The 15,448-nt window shown below is 40.7% G+C and overlaps 1 protein-coding gene across 1 annotated transcript; it reads right to left on the bottom strand.

The window, feature by feature from the left end:
• Window positions 1-518: 518 nt before the first annotated feature.
• On the bottom strand, window positions 519-14,293 carry ARL9 (ARF like GTPase 9). Its single transcript, XM_004419085.3, has 4 exons — window positions 14,002-14,293; window positions 8,469-8,631; window positions 5,826-6,001; window positions 519-1,340 (listed from the first exon to the last, which is right to left on the bottom strand). The coding sequence occupies exons 1-4, from the start codon at window positions 14,281-14,283 to the stop codon at window positions 1,161-1,163; spliced, it is 801 nt and encodes a 266-aa protein (XP_004419142.3). The 5' UTR covers window positions 14,284-14,293; the 3' UTR covers window positions 519-1,160.
• Between the last annotated feature and the right edge of the window lie 1,155 nt (window positions 14,294-15,448).

The following is a 15,448-nucleotide window of genomic DNA, read 5'->3' as shown; positions in this document are numbered from 1 at the left end:
AGTTTTCCCTGAGGGCAGGCCTTGTCTGACATATTTCCAAAATGGTTCCTTTTCCCCTCCCCTGGAAGCACCAGGGGATTTTTCTCTGATACTGATTTTTCTCTGGGAATCTGGTCGAGCTCCTGGAGATAAATCTCACAGAGTTGTAGGGGCCCCTACCATGACTGGATCCCCCTGGAGTTTTTAACTCTCCGAGTTGTCCTCTCTGAGCTTCCAGCAACTACAGCTCCAGTGTTCCCACCCTGGCACTGTTCCTGCAGGTGGTTTCTGCTCGTGAGTCTTTACTCCCGTAAATTGTTCTCCTCTGTATTTTCTTGTTGGTCACTCCGGTCTTGGGGGCAGCAGTTTGCCCTGTGTCCTTACCTCTCTTATGGATCCTGGAAGATGTGTTGATTTTTCAGTCTGTTTAGCTTTTTACTTGTTGTTAGAGTAACACCTTCCAGGAGTGGCAGCTTCCAAGCTTCTTACATGCCAGACAGGAAACTGGAAATCATTTTTTAAAAATCAAGACAAGACACTAAGGTTAAAAGTTGGATTTATATCATGTCTGTAAGTAAATAGAGTTATCACTCTTACAAAATATTTCTAATGAAGAAAGCTTATCTACATATAAAAGCAAAATGTCAAGAATTTAAAAAACAAATCCCCACAATGTTCCTCATCTAGTATAACAGGCTCCTAAAAGAGAAGCCTTTCCTAAATCTTTCTGAATGCCGTTAATTTATATCTCTATGTGGGTTTGATAGCGCTTACTTTTCTCATTACCCTATCCTGAAATTTCTTTCCCTACAATATTAAATGGATCTACTTAAAGACACCTGGATTTTTACTTGAAAAGAGAAAATTATTTTAATATAAATCTCATGCCATTGAAAAACTACAAATAGGATAAATCCTTGCTAATGTTCACTTTAATTTTGTTGATTAAAAATCCAAATCCCTCTAAATACACTGTTTTTACGAATATTTTTTAAGTTCCAAATCTAAATAAAGAGATGCTCTTAATCAATTAGCATTATCTTTGTATATATGCTGTGCATTGAGAAAATAGGAAATGGCTTATTTTTTATTTGAAAGTGGAAGTCTTTGGCTTGCAGCTTGCCATTCAGCACTCCCTGGTGACATCTAGATTGTGAGCTGCACAGTGGGCCTGGGCGTGGTCATTGCATATCTGCAGCCAAGTGTGCAATTAAGTCTTTGGCATCTTGCATGATGGAGGGTATCTCTGAGCCGTTCTCAGTCACTTGGGTTCCAAACAAGAACATCTTCCTGTCATTTCCCACCTCAGATAATGCCAAAGCTTCATGGATATCTGTAATGTGATAGGCTGCTTCAAGATCCTTCACCCAGAATGGAAAAAGAATAGGAAAAAAAGTGGGTTATTTTCCAATCCTTCTGGATAGATATATTTATTACTTTCATTTATTGCTCTCAATGACCCCATCTCCTCTTTAATACAGAGGATATTGTGACCCCATTATTATGACCCTAGTGGTTGTTTGAATATCAAGATTTTCATCAGAATTATACCAGCATTTATGAGTTATCATCAAAAAAGTATTTTCTGGAGTGAAGTTAAGCCAATATAATACCTTAATCAATTTTCTAAACAGTGTAGTCAATTTGCTTCTAATTTTGTTTTTCCATTTTGCTTTTTATTTTCCCAAGATTATATTCAATAGGATCTATTATTTTTAATTTATCTTTAACAATAAAAATTTGATTCATTAATTGGTTTTTGTCCATATCATATTTTATTGATTATAGCATTTGTCACTGTGAGTTTTCTTTTGTGACCATTATTTCTACTGAACAAAAAATTTGGGATCAAACTTGGTGGTGTGGAGGGAGACAGAGAAGGGAGCGGGAAGGGAGTGGATTTAGAAAATGGAGTGGTGGAGAAGGAGGCTGAGAAGGGAGCAGGAAGGGAGTGGATTTAGAAAATGGAGTGGTGGAGAAGGAGGCTGATGGGGAGGGACAGGTGGAGACAAAGAGGACAAGATGGAGAGGTGATGAAGGCTTGAAGGGGGGAAACCCACAGGGCGAGGCAGAGAGCGGAGAGATTAAAATGAGGAGACAGAGAGCCGTTGCTCATGCTGCACGGCAAGGTCAAAACCTTCTGGAGGTCAAAATGGCGAGGTCAAAATGGCAAGGTCAAAGCATACTTCTTTGCCTCTCACACATCAAGAATTATTTTTATTTTATTTTATTTGTGAGGAAGATCGGCCCTGAGCTAACATCTGCCAATCCTCCTCTTTTTGCTGACGAAGACCGGCCCTGGGCTAACATCCATGCCCGTCTTCCTTCACTTTATGTGGGACGCCGCCCCAGCATGGCTTGTCAAGCGGTGCGTCGGTGCGCGCCCAGGATCCGAACCAGCGAACCCTGGGCCACCGCAGCGGAGCACGTGCACTTAACCGCTTGTGCCACCAGGCTGGCCCCAACACATCAAAAATTATTTATGCAAATGACTTCCACTGTTTCCTTTTCTAAATACACACCCAGATTCAGCTACAGTTTTTCAGTCCTTTGCAAAAGTTTTAGCATTTTCACTTCTAAAACTGCATTTGTATTTGGCTTTTTGTTGTTGTTTCATAGTGGTCTACTTAAGCTTTAGGGGATCACTTCTAAATCTCTGGAAATAATCCCATGTTGTGTCATTTTTTTTCTTGTACCAATATGAACCTATCAAATTCCATTACTGGAAGCCTGTGAGACTTTTCCTGACGTGCTGTACATGGTTTCTGGCTGGAGTTGATTACCTTTTTGGATGTTGGTCATCCCAGTATATTACCTGTCTGAAATCTGAATTTATTTAGTCCTAAGCCTGCAGTGACTTTTGTGGCAGTGTTAATGGATCCAGTAACATGTGGACGATGTCTAAAGTTAATAAATTCACTGATGGAATTGGAGAGGAAGGAAATAGGAGAAGGAGAGTGTTGGATGGGGGAAGGACTCTTTGTAATGATAAAAGCATATCAGGGCTAAATACCAGGTTTATTCCACACTTACATAATTGTACCTTAATAGAGGTCATCACTCAAAGAGTAAAGATAGTAAGAAGACTTTTTAAAGACCCTTACATAATAATTTAATCTAAAAGCATAAATTACTTTGGCCAAGGAATATCAACAAAGATGCATTAATCTTAAATTAGAATATCCAAACTTTTCGTTATTATGCCCCATGAAAAGCTATAAATTTGACACCAAATGGCTCTGTTTATTCAATTTGACCAAGATAAGAGATACAAACCACAAAGGAAAGTACTGATAAATTTGACTGTTAAAAATGGAAACCTCATGTATAAAAAGCCCTGGTGGTCTAGTGGTTAAGATTCTGTGCTCTCACCCCCATGGCCTGAGTTCGTTTCCTGGTGAGGGAATCACACCACCGTCTGTCAGTTGTCATACTGTGGTGGCTGCGTGTTGCTATGATGCTGAAAGCTATGCCACCGGGATTTCAAATTACAGCAGGGTCACCCATGGTGGACAGGTTTCAGCGGAGCTTCCAGACTAAGACAGACTAGGAAGAAGGACCTGGCCACCCACTTCCAAAAACATTAGCTATGGAAACCCTATAAATAGCAGTGGAACATTGTCTGATATAGTGCAGGAAGGTGATAGGATGGCGCAAAAAGACTGAGCAGGATTCTCCTCTGCTGTACACAGGGTCACTAAGAGTTGGAATCTAACAACAACAAATGTATAAAAAAGGAAAATAAAATGATAAGCCAATGATAAGCTGGAAAAGATATTTGTAGTCATAAAGAATGAAACTAATTTGAAACTAACAACCAATGAACATCTGAAAAGATGTTCAAGTTCACTAGTAATTAAGGAAATGCAAATTAGAATAATAAAATTTCATCCCCATCACATTGGCAAAAATAGAAAAGTTTGACAATACCAAGTATTGACAAGGATATGGGGCTGCAAAAATTGTCATATTCTGCTGATGGAAGAATAAATTGGTGCAATATCTTTGGAAACAACTTGGTAATATCTATTAAAATTGAATATGTATAAATCTGAAACCCAGCAATTCCATTTTTAGGTATATACACTAGAGAAATGTTGATACACACCTACAAGGAGACACATACATGAAGCTTCACTATAGCACTGTTTATAACAATAAAAAAATGGAAATAACCTAAATGCCCAGCAAGAAAATGGTTAAATTATGATAATTAATGCAATGGGATACTATACAGCTTACTTACATGTACCATGATCTATATCTCTGTAGTTTGTGGTACTTAAGATGCTCCACTTAAAAAAAAAAATCTCCCTCCTTTCTTTTAAAAATAATCTAATCTGCTGGACTAGCTTCTATGCTGGACTTTACCATAGGCTCCTACTTTAGTCATCATTTGTAATTACTTAGTTTACTTCCATAAACATTCACCCATAGAAGTAGTGGGAGAAAAGGCAGGAATTCAGCTCTCATATGACTGGCAACCTTAGCAATTGAGGAAGGGGCTTTGGTATTACAATGCTATAGGTGTTTAATATTTTCTTTTACTTTTTTTTTGTTGTGGTAAGATACACATAAAATTTATCATCTTAACCATTTTTAAGTGTACAGTTAAGTACATTCACATTGTTATGCAACTATTCATCTCCAGAATTCTTTTCATCATGCAAAACTGAAACTCTGCACCCATTAAACAATAATTCCCCATTCTTCCTCCCCCAGCTCCTGGCAACCACCATTCTACTTTCTGTCTCTATGAATTTGACTGTTCTAGGTACTTCATAAAAGTGGAATCACACAGTATTTGTCCTTTTGTGGCTGGCTGATTTCACTTAGTATAATGTCCTCAACGTTCATCCAGGTTGCAGCATGCATCAAAATTTCCTTCTTTTGTAAGGCTGAATAATATCCCATTGTATGTATATACCACATTTTGTTTATCCATTCATCCGTGGATGGCCACTTGGGTTGCTTCTACCTTTTGGCTATTGTGAATAATTCTGCTATGAACATGGGTGTACAAGTATTTGTTTGAGTCCCTGCTTTCGGTTCTTTGCGGTATATACCTAGAAGTGGAATTGCTGGATCATATGGGAATTCTATTTTTAATTTTTTAAGGAACTGCCATACTGTTTTCCATAGCAGCTGCACCATTTTACATTCCCACTAACATTGCACAAGGGTTCTAATTTCTCTATGGATGTTTAATTTTTTTTTTTTTTTTTGTGAGGGAGATCAGCCCTGAGCTAACATCCATGCCAATCCTCCTCTTTTTGCTGAGGAAGACTGGCCCTGAGCTAACATCCGTGCCCATCTTCCTCCACTTTATGCGGGATGCCGCCACAGCATGGCCTGACAAGTGGTGCCTCCGTGCGCGCCCGGGATCCTAACCCACGAACCCCGGGCCGCCAGCAGTGGAGCGCGCGCACTTAACTGCAACGCCACGGGGCCGGCCCCGGGATGTTTAATATTTTTAATGCTTGTGTTTGAAATAAATTCAGGTCAGTCTAATTAATCTAAAACAAACTATTTCTTTATACACGGTAGACACTCAAATATTTTGTTGAAATCAATTCAACAATCAATAAATGTTTATTGAATTAAATTTAACATATTTGTTGAATTCCTACTATGCATAAGGCAGTATATTAGGTATTACAAGGGACACAAAGATGAATAATAGTCTCTACTCTCAAGGAGTTTATAATCCAGTAGATCTAATAAGTATAAATTGAACTAAATATGCAGCATATCATTGAATATCTAGCTATTAAAAGTAGACATTTCTATTTCTTGTATTAATAATAAAACTATTGAGTACGATTTATATTTGCACAGATTTTTACCTGTTTGTTTGCAAACACAACCAGAGGAATGATTGGGTTTGTTCCAATTAGTTGATGAAGGTGTTTCTTGGCTTCAGGTAATCTGATGTGATCTGCTGAATCTACCACGAAGATCAGCAGCAATCCCCTGGACAGGTACATTTCCCAATAGGAACGGAAAGGTTCGCTGCCGCCAACTATAGAGAATAGTAGAGAAAGAAGACACACAAAAATCGCAGAAGGTCCACTGAGGAGGGCGGGAAAGGCACATTTAGATAATTTACGAACACTGGGCAGGTGTTCTGATAAAATACCACTGTGTTAGAGTGTACCCAATTCTAAGAATGACCAGAGAGATGTTACTGGGGAAACGGCTGGTGGGAATATTTACCCTCCACAAATGGTTCATTCATTCTGGAACACAAAGGATCAACACAAAGATACTAGATTTTACAGTGGATGCCTCCTGATCCTGTTATACACAGCAGCCATAGCGACCCCTGCATGTCTGTCAGTTATAGCTCGAAAAATAGGAATAGGCTACTAAAATAACTGAGGGTGGTGGGTTAAGACACATTTCTCTAAAGTTTTAAATGGACTGAATTCATTGGCTAGCCTCATTTCCACAATTTTTTTCCTTTATCAAAATCCCATAACGAATTTCTCCTCTTTTTTTTTTTTTGGTGAGGAAGATTAGCCCTGAGCTAACATCTGTGCCCATCTTCTTCTATTTTGTACATGGGACGCCACCACAGCATGGCTTGATGAGCGGTGTGTAGGTCCGCGCCCAGGATCTGAACCTGCCAACCCCAGGCTGCCAAAGCAGAGAATGTGAACTTAACCACCATGCCACTGGGCCAGCCCCAAATTTCTCCTCTTAATATTGCACTAAGTGTTAATATGATCCTGTGGGCTTTCAGGAATACCTGTTTCAGAAAAAAATGCCTTTGGATTATTTCATTCTGCTGATTCTTCCCAGAAGAAACTTTTTGGTAATGATAATAATATATATACAATGAATTTAGTTTTTATTTTTCTCCTAAGACAGAGGCCCTAAACTATGGCCCACAGTCTAAATCTGGCCCACTGCCTATTTTTGTATAGCCCACAAAGAATGAATTTTACATTTTTAAATGTTTGAAAAAAAAAGAATAGCATTTCATGACACATGAACATTTTATCACATTTGGATTTCAGTGTCTACAAATAAAGTTTTATCAGAACAGACGTGGATTTGTTTATCTATTGTCTATGGCTGATTTCACATTACAACTGCAGAGCTGAACAGCTGCAATAGAGATCATGTAGCGCACAAAGCCTAAATTATTTACTATCTTTACTTTATATTGTCCATTTTATATTGACTAATTTTATATTGTTATTTTTAAGTTGTTGATTTTGTTCAAATTCTGTGTATCTTTGCTGATTTTTTTCTCCTTGATCCTATTAATAATTGACAAAGATATGTTGAAATCCCTCACTCCAATGGTAGATCTGTCCATTTCTTCCCCTACTTGGATTCTTTCTTTTCTTTTCTTTTTCCTTCCCTCCTCCCTCCCTTCTTCCCACCATTCCTCCCTTCCTCTCTTCTTTCCTTCCTTCCACTTTTTATATTTTGAGACTATTTTCTTAGCTATCTATTTGATTAAAATTATTATTTCTTCTATAGCTTCTGGGCAAATTTAAACCTCTATTCCTAATAATGCTTTTAGCTTAAAGATTTGCCTACAAGGTTTACCAATTTCTTTGTGCACCATTTTCTCTTAACTGGACGAAAGCAAAAATAAAAAGGTGATGCAGTAATCTAAGTAAGAGACGATGGAAGTTCCGACTCAAATAGGGGCAGTGGGAAAGGATGTAGCTGATGAATTTGAGATTTGTTTTAGAGGTAGAGAAATTCATGGTGTTTTACTTGTGGACTGGAGGTGGGGATACAGAAAGAGGAACCAAGGGTGACTCCCAGTTTTCTGGCTTGAGCAACTTGATGGGTGAGGAGCCATCTACTGACCAGTGAATTACAGGGAAAGGAAGAGATATGGAGATAAATCAAGCATCTTGTTTTGACCGTGTTAGGTTTGAAAAGCCGGTTAGACTGCCAGGTGTAGATGTCAGGTGACATTTGGATATGTTTGGGCAGGATAGACAAATTTGGGAGTCATTAGCATATAGATGGTATTTAACGCCAAAAGGATGGATGAAATCATCCAAGGAGAGAGTGTAAAGAGGATCTGATGCAACTGTGGGGAACAGCAATATTTAGACAGGTGGTGACTCCAGAATGACTATAGAGTAGGAGCTTCTGGGCTACCATCTGGTTACAAGGAGAGGTTTGGGGCTTGTCTATAGTTGCATTTGCAGAGAAGGAAGCACACTTTATTTACTTAGATTGCATGTTTATTGGGGTAATAAGGATAGAGGGGGTGCTAAAGCCTTCCTCTCAGCTCCCCTTTATCACCACCACTGCAAAAAGGAGAAAATAAAAAGAGCAGAAAATTATTTCCCCCACAGCAGTGCACCCTAGTATTAAACTACACATGCATTGTAAAAGTCTAGGAAAATCTGGTCAAGTGTTACTCTTCACAAGGACCCAATGTTGATAACATTATGTCTGGCTTAAGGTATATAAATGCAGCTATCCCATAACGAACGAGAAAGAGGGCTTACTCTCCAGGAACTCCATCTGGCTGTCTTCAGTGTTGATGCACACTGCATTGAAACCTTGGGTGGGTGCGACACTGTGCTGGACTCTGTTTAAAGCTAGAGAGTGGAGAACACTGGTCTTTCCTGCTCCATCCAGGCCCAACACTAGGATCTGCTTATTATTCTCCTGTGAAACAAAAGATAAATCGATAAACCTATGCTATCAGGGCCTTGTTTTCCTGGCTCCTGGCAATGTGCCTGCCTGTGGTAGGACCCAATAATATTTGTGGATTGTAAACCAGAACAAAACTTCACAAATAATTTAATAGGTCTAGAACAAACTGTACCAATCAGTATGTATCTTATAATCAGCCATTAGTTATGTGACATTAATTGCACCTCCTCTCTCCATCCCCCAACTCCTGGACAATCTATCAAATAAATACTTTATATCTATCAGGATTTATGGGAGGTACCATAGAGCACAGGACCAATTTTCAGACTTCACTTTGCTTCCTGAGTTCATGTTCACGGCGGCTGCACCAGAATTCAGTTTGTTGTTTGGGGTCTTGGCACTTTCATGGTCGATGTATTGACTGTGCCACTCAGCATGTAAGCATCTAAGGTCTCATATTATTAACCTGTCTTGTCTTCCCAATTGGATCACTAGATTATAATCTCTTAGGGCAAGGTTCCCCTCCTATACTTTTTTTTTTTTTTTTTTGGTGAGGAGATTAGCCCTGTGCTAACATCCACCAATCCTCCTCTTTTTTTGCCAAGGAAGACGGCCCTGGGCTAACATCCGTGCCCATCCTCCTCCACTTTATATGGGACGCCGCCACAGCATGGCTTGCCAAAGCAGTGCGTCGGTGCGCGCCCGGGATCCGAACCAGCGAACCCTGGGCCGCCGCAGCGGAGTGCACGCACCCAACCGCTTGCGCCACCCGGCCGGCCCCCCCCCATACTTTTTAATATAAGAATCATAGTTATATATAGAAAACCCTAAAGAATCCACCAGAAAACTTTTAGAAGTAATAAACGAATATGGTAAAGTTGCAGGATACAAAATCAACATACAAAAATCAGTTGCATTTCTGTATACTAACAACGAAGTAGCAGAAAGAGAAATTAAGAATACCATCCCATTTACAATTGCAACAAAAAGAATAAAATACCTAGGAATAAACTTAACCAAAGAAGTGAAAGAGCTGTACACTGAAAACTATAAAACATTTCTGAAAGAAATTGAAGAAGACACAAAGAAATGGAAAGATATTCCGTGCTCTTGGATTGGAAGAATTAACATAGTTAAGATGTCCATACTTCCTAAAGCCATCTATAGATTCAATGCAATCCCTATCAAAGTTCCAACAACATTTTTCACAGAAATAGAACAAAGAATCCTAAAATTTACATGGAACAACAAAAGACCCCAAATAGTTAAAGGAATCCTGAGAAAAAAGAACAAAGCTGGAGGTATCACACTCCCTGATTTCAAAATATACTACAAAGCTATAGTAACCAAAACAGCATGGTACTGGCACAAAAACAGACACACAGATCAATGGAATAGAATCAAAAGCCCAGAAATAAACCCACACATCTATGGACAGCTAATCTTTGACAAAGGAGCCAAGAACATACAATGGAGAAAAGAAAGTCTCTTCAACAAATGGTGTTGGGAAAACTGGATAGCCATATGCAAAAAAATGAAAGTAGACCCTTACCTTACACCATACACAAAAATTAACTCCAAATGGATTAAAGACTTGAATGTAAGACCTGAAACTGTGAAGCTTCTAGAAGAAAACATAGGCAGTACGCTCTTCGACATCGGTCTTAGCAACATCTTTTCAAACACCACGTCTGACTGGGCAAGAGAAACAATAGAAAAAATAAACAAATGGGACTACATCAAACTAAAAAGCTTCTGCACAGCAAAGGAAACCATCAACAAAACGAAAAGACAACCTAACAATTGGGAGAAGATATTTGCAAACCATACTTCTGATAAGGGCTTAATCTCCAAAATATATAAAGAACTCATGCATCTCAACAACAAAAAAACTACCAACCCAATTAAAAAATGGGCAAAAGACCTGAACAGACATTTCTCCAAAGAAGATATACAGATGGCCAACAGACACATGAAAAGATGTTCAAAATCACTATCAGGGAAATCAAAACTACAATGAGATATCACCTCACGCCCGTCAGAATGGCTATAATTAACAAGACAGGAAACAACATGTGTTGGAGAGGATGTGGAGAGAAAGGAACTCTCATACACTGCTGGTGGGAGTGCAAACTGGTGCAGCCACTATGGAAAACAGTATGGAGATTCCTCAAAAAATCAAGGATAGAACTACCATACGATCCAGCTATTCCACTGTTGGGTATTTATCCAAAGAACTTGAAAACACCAATTTGTAAAGGTACATGCACCCCTGTGTTCATTGCAGCCTTATTCACAATAGCCAAGACTTGGAAGCAACCTAAGTGCCCATCAAAGGACGAATGGATAAAGAAGATGTGGTATATATACACAATGGAATACTACTCAGCCATAAGAAACGATGAAATCCAGCCATTTGTGACAACATGGATGGATATTGACGGTATAATGCAAAGTGAAATAAGTCAGAGGGAGAAGGTCAAATACCATATGATTTCCTTCACTAAGTAGTAGATAATAACAACAATAAACAAACACATAGAGACAGAGATTGGATTGGTGGTTACCAGAGGGGAAGGGGGGAGGGAGGAGGGTGAAAGGGATAATTCGGTACATGTGTGTGGTGATGGGTTGTAATTAGTATTTGGGTGGTGAACATGATGTAATCTATGCAGAAATAGAAGTACAAAGATGTACACCTGAAATTTTTACAATGTTATAAACCAATGTTACTGCAATAAACAAAAAATTAAAAAAAAAAAAAGAATCATAGACGAAAAGGCTAAGATTATAGAAATTGTTAAACCAGTTCCAATCACAAATGAGCATTTATTTAAAAACCTGATGTTAAAACCTGTTGTACTAGACATAAACTTTAGAAAGAAGCATTCCACCAACATACCAGCCTTAGAAATTTTTATGACAAGTGATTGAGGGACAGGCGGGTAGGAAGGCAGAAATAGAAAGTTCAGAGAGCTCAGAAAGGTGGCTTTTTAGGGTACAAACTTTAATGTAAACTGTAATAAATGAGCAACAATACAGCCAGACTGCTTACAGGAATTCAATTCTGTTTCCCAAACAGCCTACTAAAGAGGTTCCTCATGCACACACACACACAAAAAACACTAGTAAATGTCTTCAATGGCACTGGCTTAAAAATAACCTTAATCTTAAACATTTCTGCTTGAACACTAAATGTTGACGTTAGACTGGATTTCTGATAACAAGTGATCCTAAAAAGCAGTGGAATGTCTATCCCATCTCTTCTTCTTCTTATTATTATTATTATAAGATCTATCTATGTGAAAGTAAGATGTTTTAAGGTCTGGTCTTATAGAGACTTGTGTAGAGAGCATGATTTATGAAGACTGTCTGGTGAATAACAGAATTTGAAAAAGTCCATGTTTTTGGAGTTAATTCTTGATGGCTCTTAGAGTGAATGGTATTTCCATAGATGTTTCCTAGCTCCATTCCCACCACCTTCCCCATTCCCTCTCATCTGCATCTAAATATTATAATGTCATTCTGAGAGAGTGATGGTAAAACAGAGGGACCTGATGCACAAAGGCGACTTCATTGGATGGTTTGCAATTGCATGGTTTAAAGCAATGGTGGCCCTAAGAAATGGCGGCAGGGCATGAATTGTGTCCCCCTCATCTCCACCGATGGCTCCACTCAGGCTATCCCAACATATCTCATCAATTCCAAGATGCATTTTTTTTCACATTTTAACATCTCTGACATGAAGATTTTACAATCCATGGTATGTCATATTGTGTCTGGCACATTTTTTTTCTTTCTTAGTGGTACCTAAAATAATGGCATCTTAGATCCTATGAAATATTGTGAGTAAAAACGGTTGCCCAGTCCCCTTCCAATCACATTGCTGCCCCTAAGCCCATCCTGCCTAGAAGTTCTGCAGTCACAGATGCTTTACATATGCTTATTTTTTAGTCTAAAATACATGCTTCATCATGTTTATCATCTCTTAAGGAAAGCTGGGATTATTGTAAACCAAGTGTGCAGACATGGACTGTGATTCTGAACACCACTGTTCCTTGTCAAAAATTATTCCTTTAACTATATATGGATCTGGGTAGTCTCTGTTCTAGCAGAGATCAAATCTCCATTAATAATTCAAATTGTTTAGAACCAGAAAGCAGCTCTGAGCCCAGGAACTCCAGGAGCACAGAGGTCATTAAGCCAATCCAAACAATGCCTGGTTTTTCTTTCTTTCTTTTCCCTGCCTGTTTTTTAATTGTGGTAAAATACACATAACATTTACCATCTCAACCATTTTTATTTCACTCATATGTGGAAGATAAACAAACACACGGATAAAGAGAACAGATTAGTGGTTACCAGAGGAGAAGGGGGTTGGGGGTGTGTGTGGAAGGGGTAAAGGGGCACATATATATGGTGATGGATAAAAATTAGACTATTGGTGATGAGCACGATGCAGTCTACATAGAAACTGATAAATAATAATGTACACCTGAAATTACACAATGTTATAAACCATTATGACCTCAATAAAATAATTTTTAAAAATTTACCATCTTAACCATTTTTAAGAATACATCAGTGATATTAAATACATTCATAATGTTGTGTAACCATCACCACCATCCATCTCCATAACTCTTTTCATCTTGTAAAACTGAAACTCTACTCATTAAACACTAAGGCCCCATTCTCCCTTCTCCCAGCCCCTGGCAACCACCCTTCTACTCTCTGTCTCTATGATTTTGATTACTCTAGGTACCTCATATGAGTGGAATCATAGGTATTTATTTGCCTTTTGTCACTACAGTGCCTGTCTGTACCGTATCTTCTGGGCCCTGGTGATCTGAAAACAATGGAAGCAGTAATCACAGAGCCCACAAAAAAAGTCCAGACAGACCCCAAACACATCCTGCACAAATTCAGGAACGCTGCGCCTTCTGACAAAGAATTTATCCAACAGAAAGGATTCGAATCGAGAGCCTGTGTGTGGCGAGGGTGCGGGGCTGATTTCTGTGTTGTGGACGGTCTGTGAGCCAGTGCTGAGCGCTGGACAGAGATGGGGCCCCAGAAGCGCAGTTCCTCGCAGTTCGCTGAAGACCAGCTGAGACCTCTTCTTCCTCAACACTAGACCTGACGAGGGTTGGGACGCAGGGTCCGGGTTAGGAGTGAGGGTGGGCAGGGGGCCGGGGAGAAGGGGCTAGCGATGGGTCGTTCGAAGCGTGGCGCATCCCCTTGCATCCACAGATAAAAAGCCCGCAAAAACAAGACCCGATTCCCTCCCGCGCGGGTCGGGGCCTGCGACGTAACAGAGCGGGCGCTCCCGCCTGAACGCCGACAATGGCCTTGGGGACAGGGTCCGAGGCACCGGTCTCTTACCGGCGGCTCCAGCGGGGGCTTCGTCAAGACGCTGTTGTTGTCCTTATCTTTCTCTTCTTTTCCCTTAAATTGTTCCTTCTCTTTCTCTGTCGCCCGCTCTTTCCTCTTTTCCTCTTTACTCTTTCCTCTTTTCTCTTCCTTCCCTTTCTCTTGCTCCTTCTCTTTTTGCTTAATTTTCTCCTCCACCTCCTTCCTTTTCTCTTTCCCCTCCTTTCCTTTTTCCCGAATTTCCTCTTTCTCCGTCTCCTTTCCTTTCTCTTTCTTCACTTTCCCTCTCTCCATCCCCACCGGCCCTCTTTCCTCCCCTCCTCCCGCGCGCCCGCGCGCTGGAGCCGCGGCCCTGGGTCCCGGCAGCTGTGGCCCCCGCGCGGGGCGCAGGGCGGAGACGTAGGTCCACGCGCGCGGACGTAGGACCGCAGCCGCGGTCACCGCAGCCGCGGCCAGCCCCAGGGCGCGCCGGCTGCCGCCGGGCATCTCGCGCTCGCTCGCGGGGAGCTGCGCGCAGCAGATTCACCGAACCTGGGGCCTGAAGGAAGAGTGGAGAGGGGAGGGCTGGGGAGCTACTGAAAGGGTCGAGCCCAGCTAAAGGGATCTGGGAGGCCCAGCCTCGGGAATTGGGAACGATCCGCGGGGCAGGTCGTCTGTGCAGGAGAAGCGTCCCCAGGTGCCACTTCCTCGGGAGGGCGCACCATGGCGCGATTCCCTCAGGCTGGGCAGGGTGTCTCAGAAAGGCCTTCCATGCCTAGATCTTAGCGTCTCACCGTCTCCCGCATCATCCCAGAGCCTGCGCAGCCCAGGTGTCTCCAAACTGGAGAACACTTGAGGCGCCAGGAGAACACTGAGCGTCCCCAAAGGATTCCCTGCCTTCCCCCAGATAGTAATCACAAGCCTGGAAAGTGAAGTTGAGTATCTGCTCGCCCTCCATCCCCTGTTAATGTCACTAGGAGTGACTAGAGGCTGCTATCCAGGATGCTTAAGGATAAGCAATAGAGGAACATGAACGGCTCCCTTATTTTAAATCCCTATAACATTTCACTTGAAGAAAGTTCTCTGGAGATTAAATTAGTAGTTTGCCAGGATCATGGATACTAGTAATGCCAGGTATTAAAACCACAACTAGTCTTGTCACCCCCAAAGATCTAATATGTAGCAAATTAGGTACCCATGTTTCTTGAACTGGTTGAGAAGTATATGGATGGTTCTTATTACTTTGTTAAATTGCACTCTGTGGGAGATCAGAATTCACCACCCCAAAATGTGTCTCTTTGGCTTGATTATCTTTAAGAACAAAAGACTCAGGAAGAAACTCTGACCTTCCCTCTAACTGCCTAAAAGAATTTAAGATATAAGGCCTCTTTCAGGAAGGAGCTATCACCATAGATAACTGTAGTATAAAATAAACCAGGTGTGACAGACAAGGAGGAATCTAGCAAGGCCTATTTGATCA

The sequence above is a fragment of the Ceratotherium simum genome, chromosome 8, assembly GCF_057802395.1.
Source record: "Ceratotherium simum simum isolate JZ-2026a chromosome 8, ASM5780239v1, whole genome shotgun sequence".
Taxonomy (NCBI): Eukaryota; Metazoa; Chordata; class Mammalia; order Perissodactyla; family Rhinocerotidae; genus Ceratotherium; species Ceratotherium simum.
Note: the sequence above shows the minus strand (reverse complement) of the source record. Positions and strands in the feature narration are given on the sequence as shown.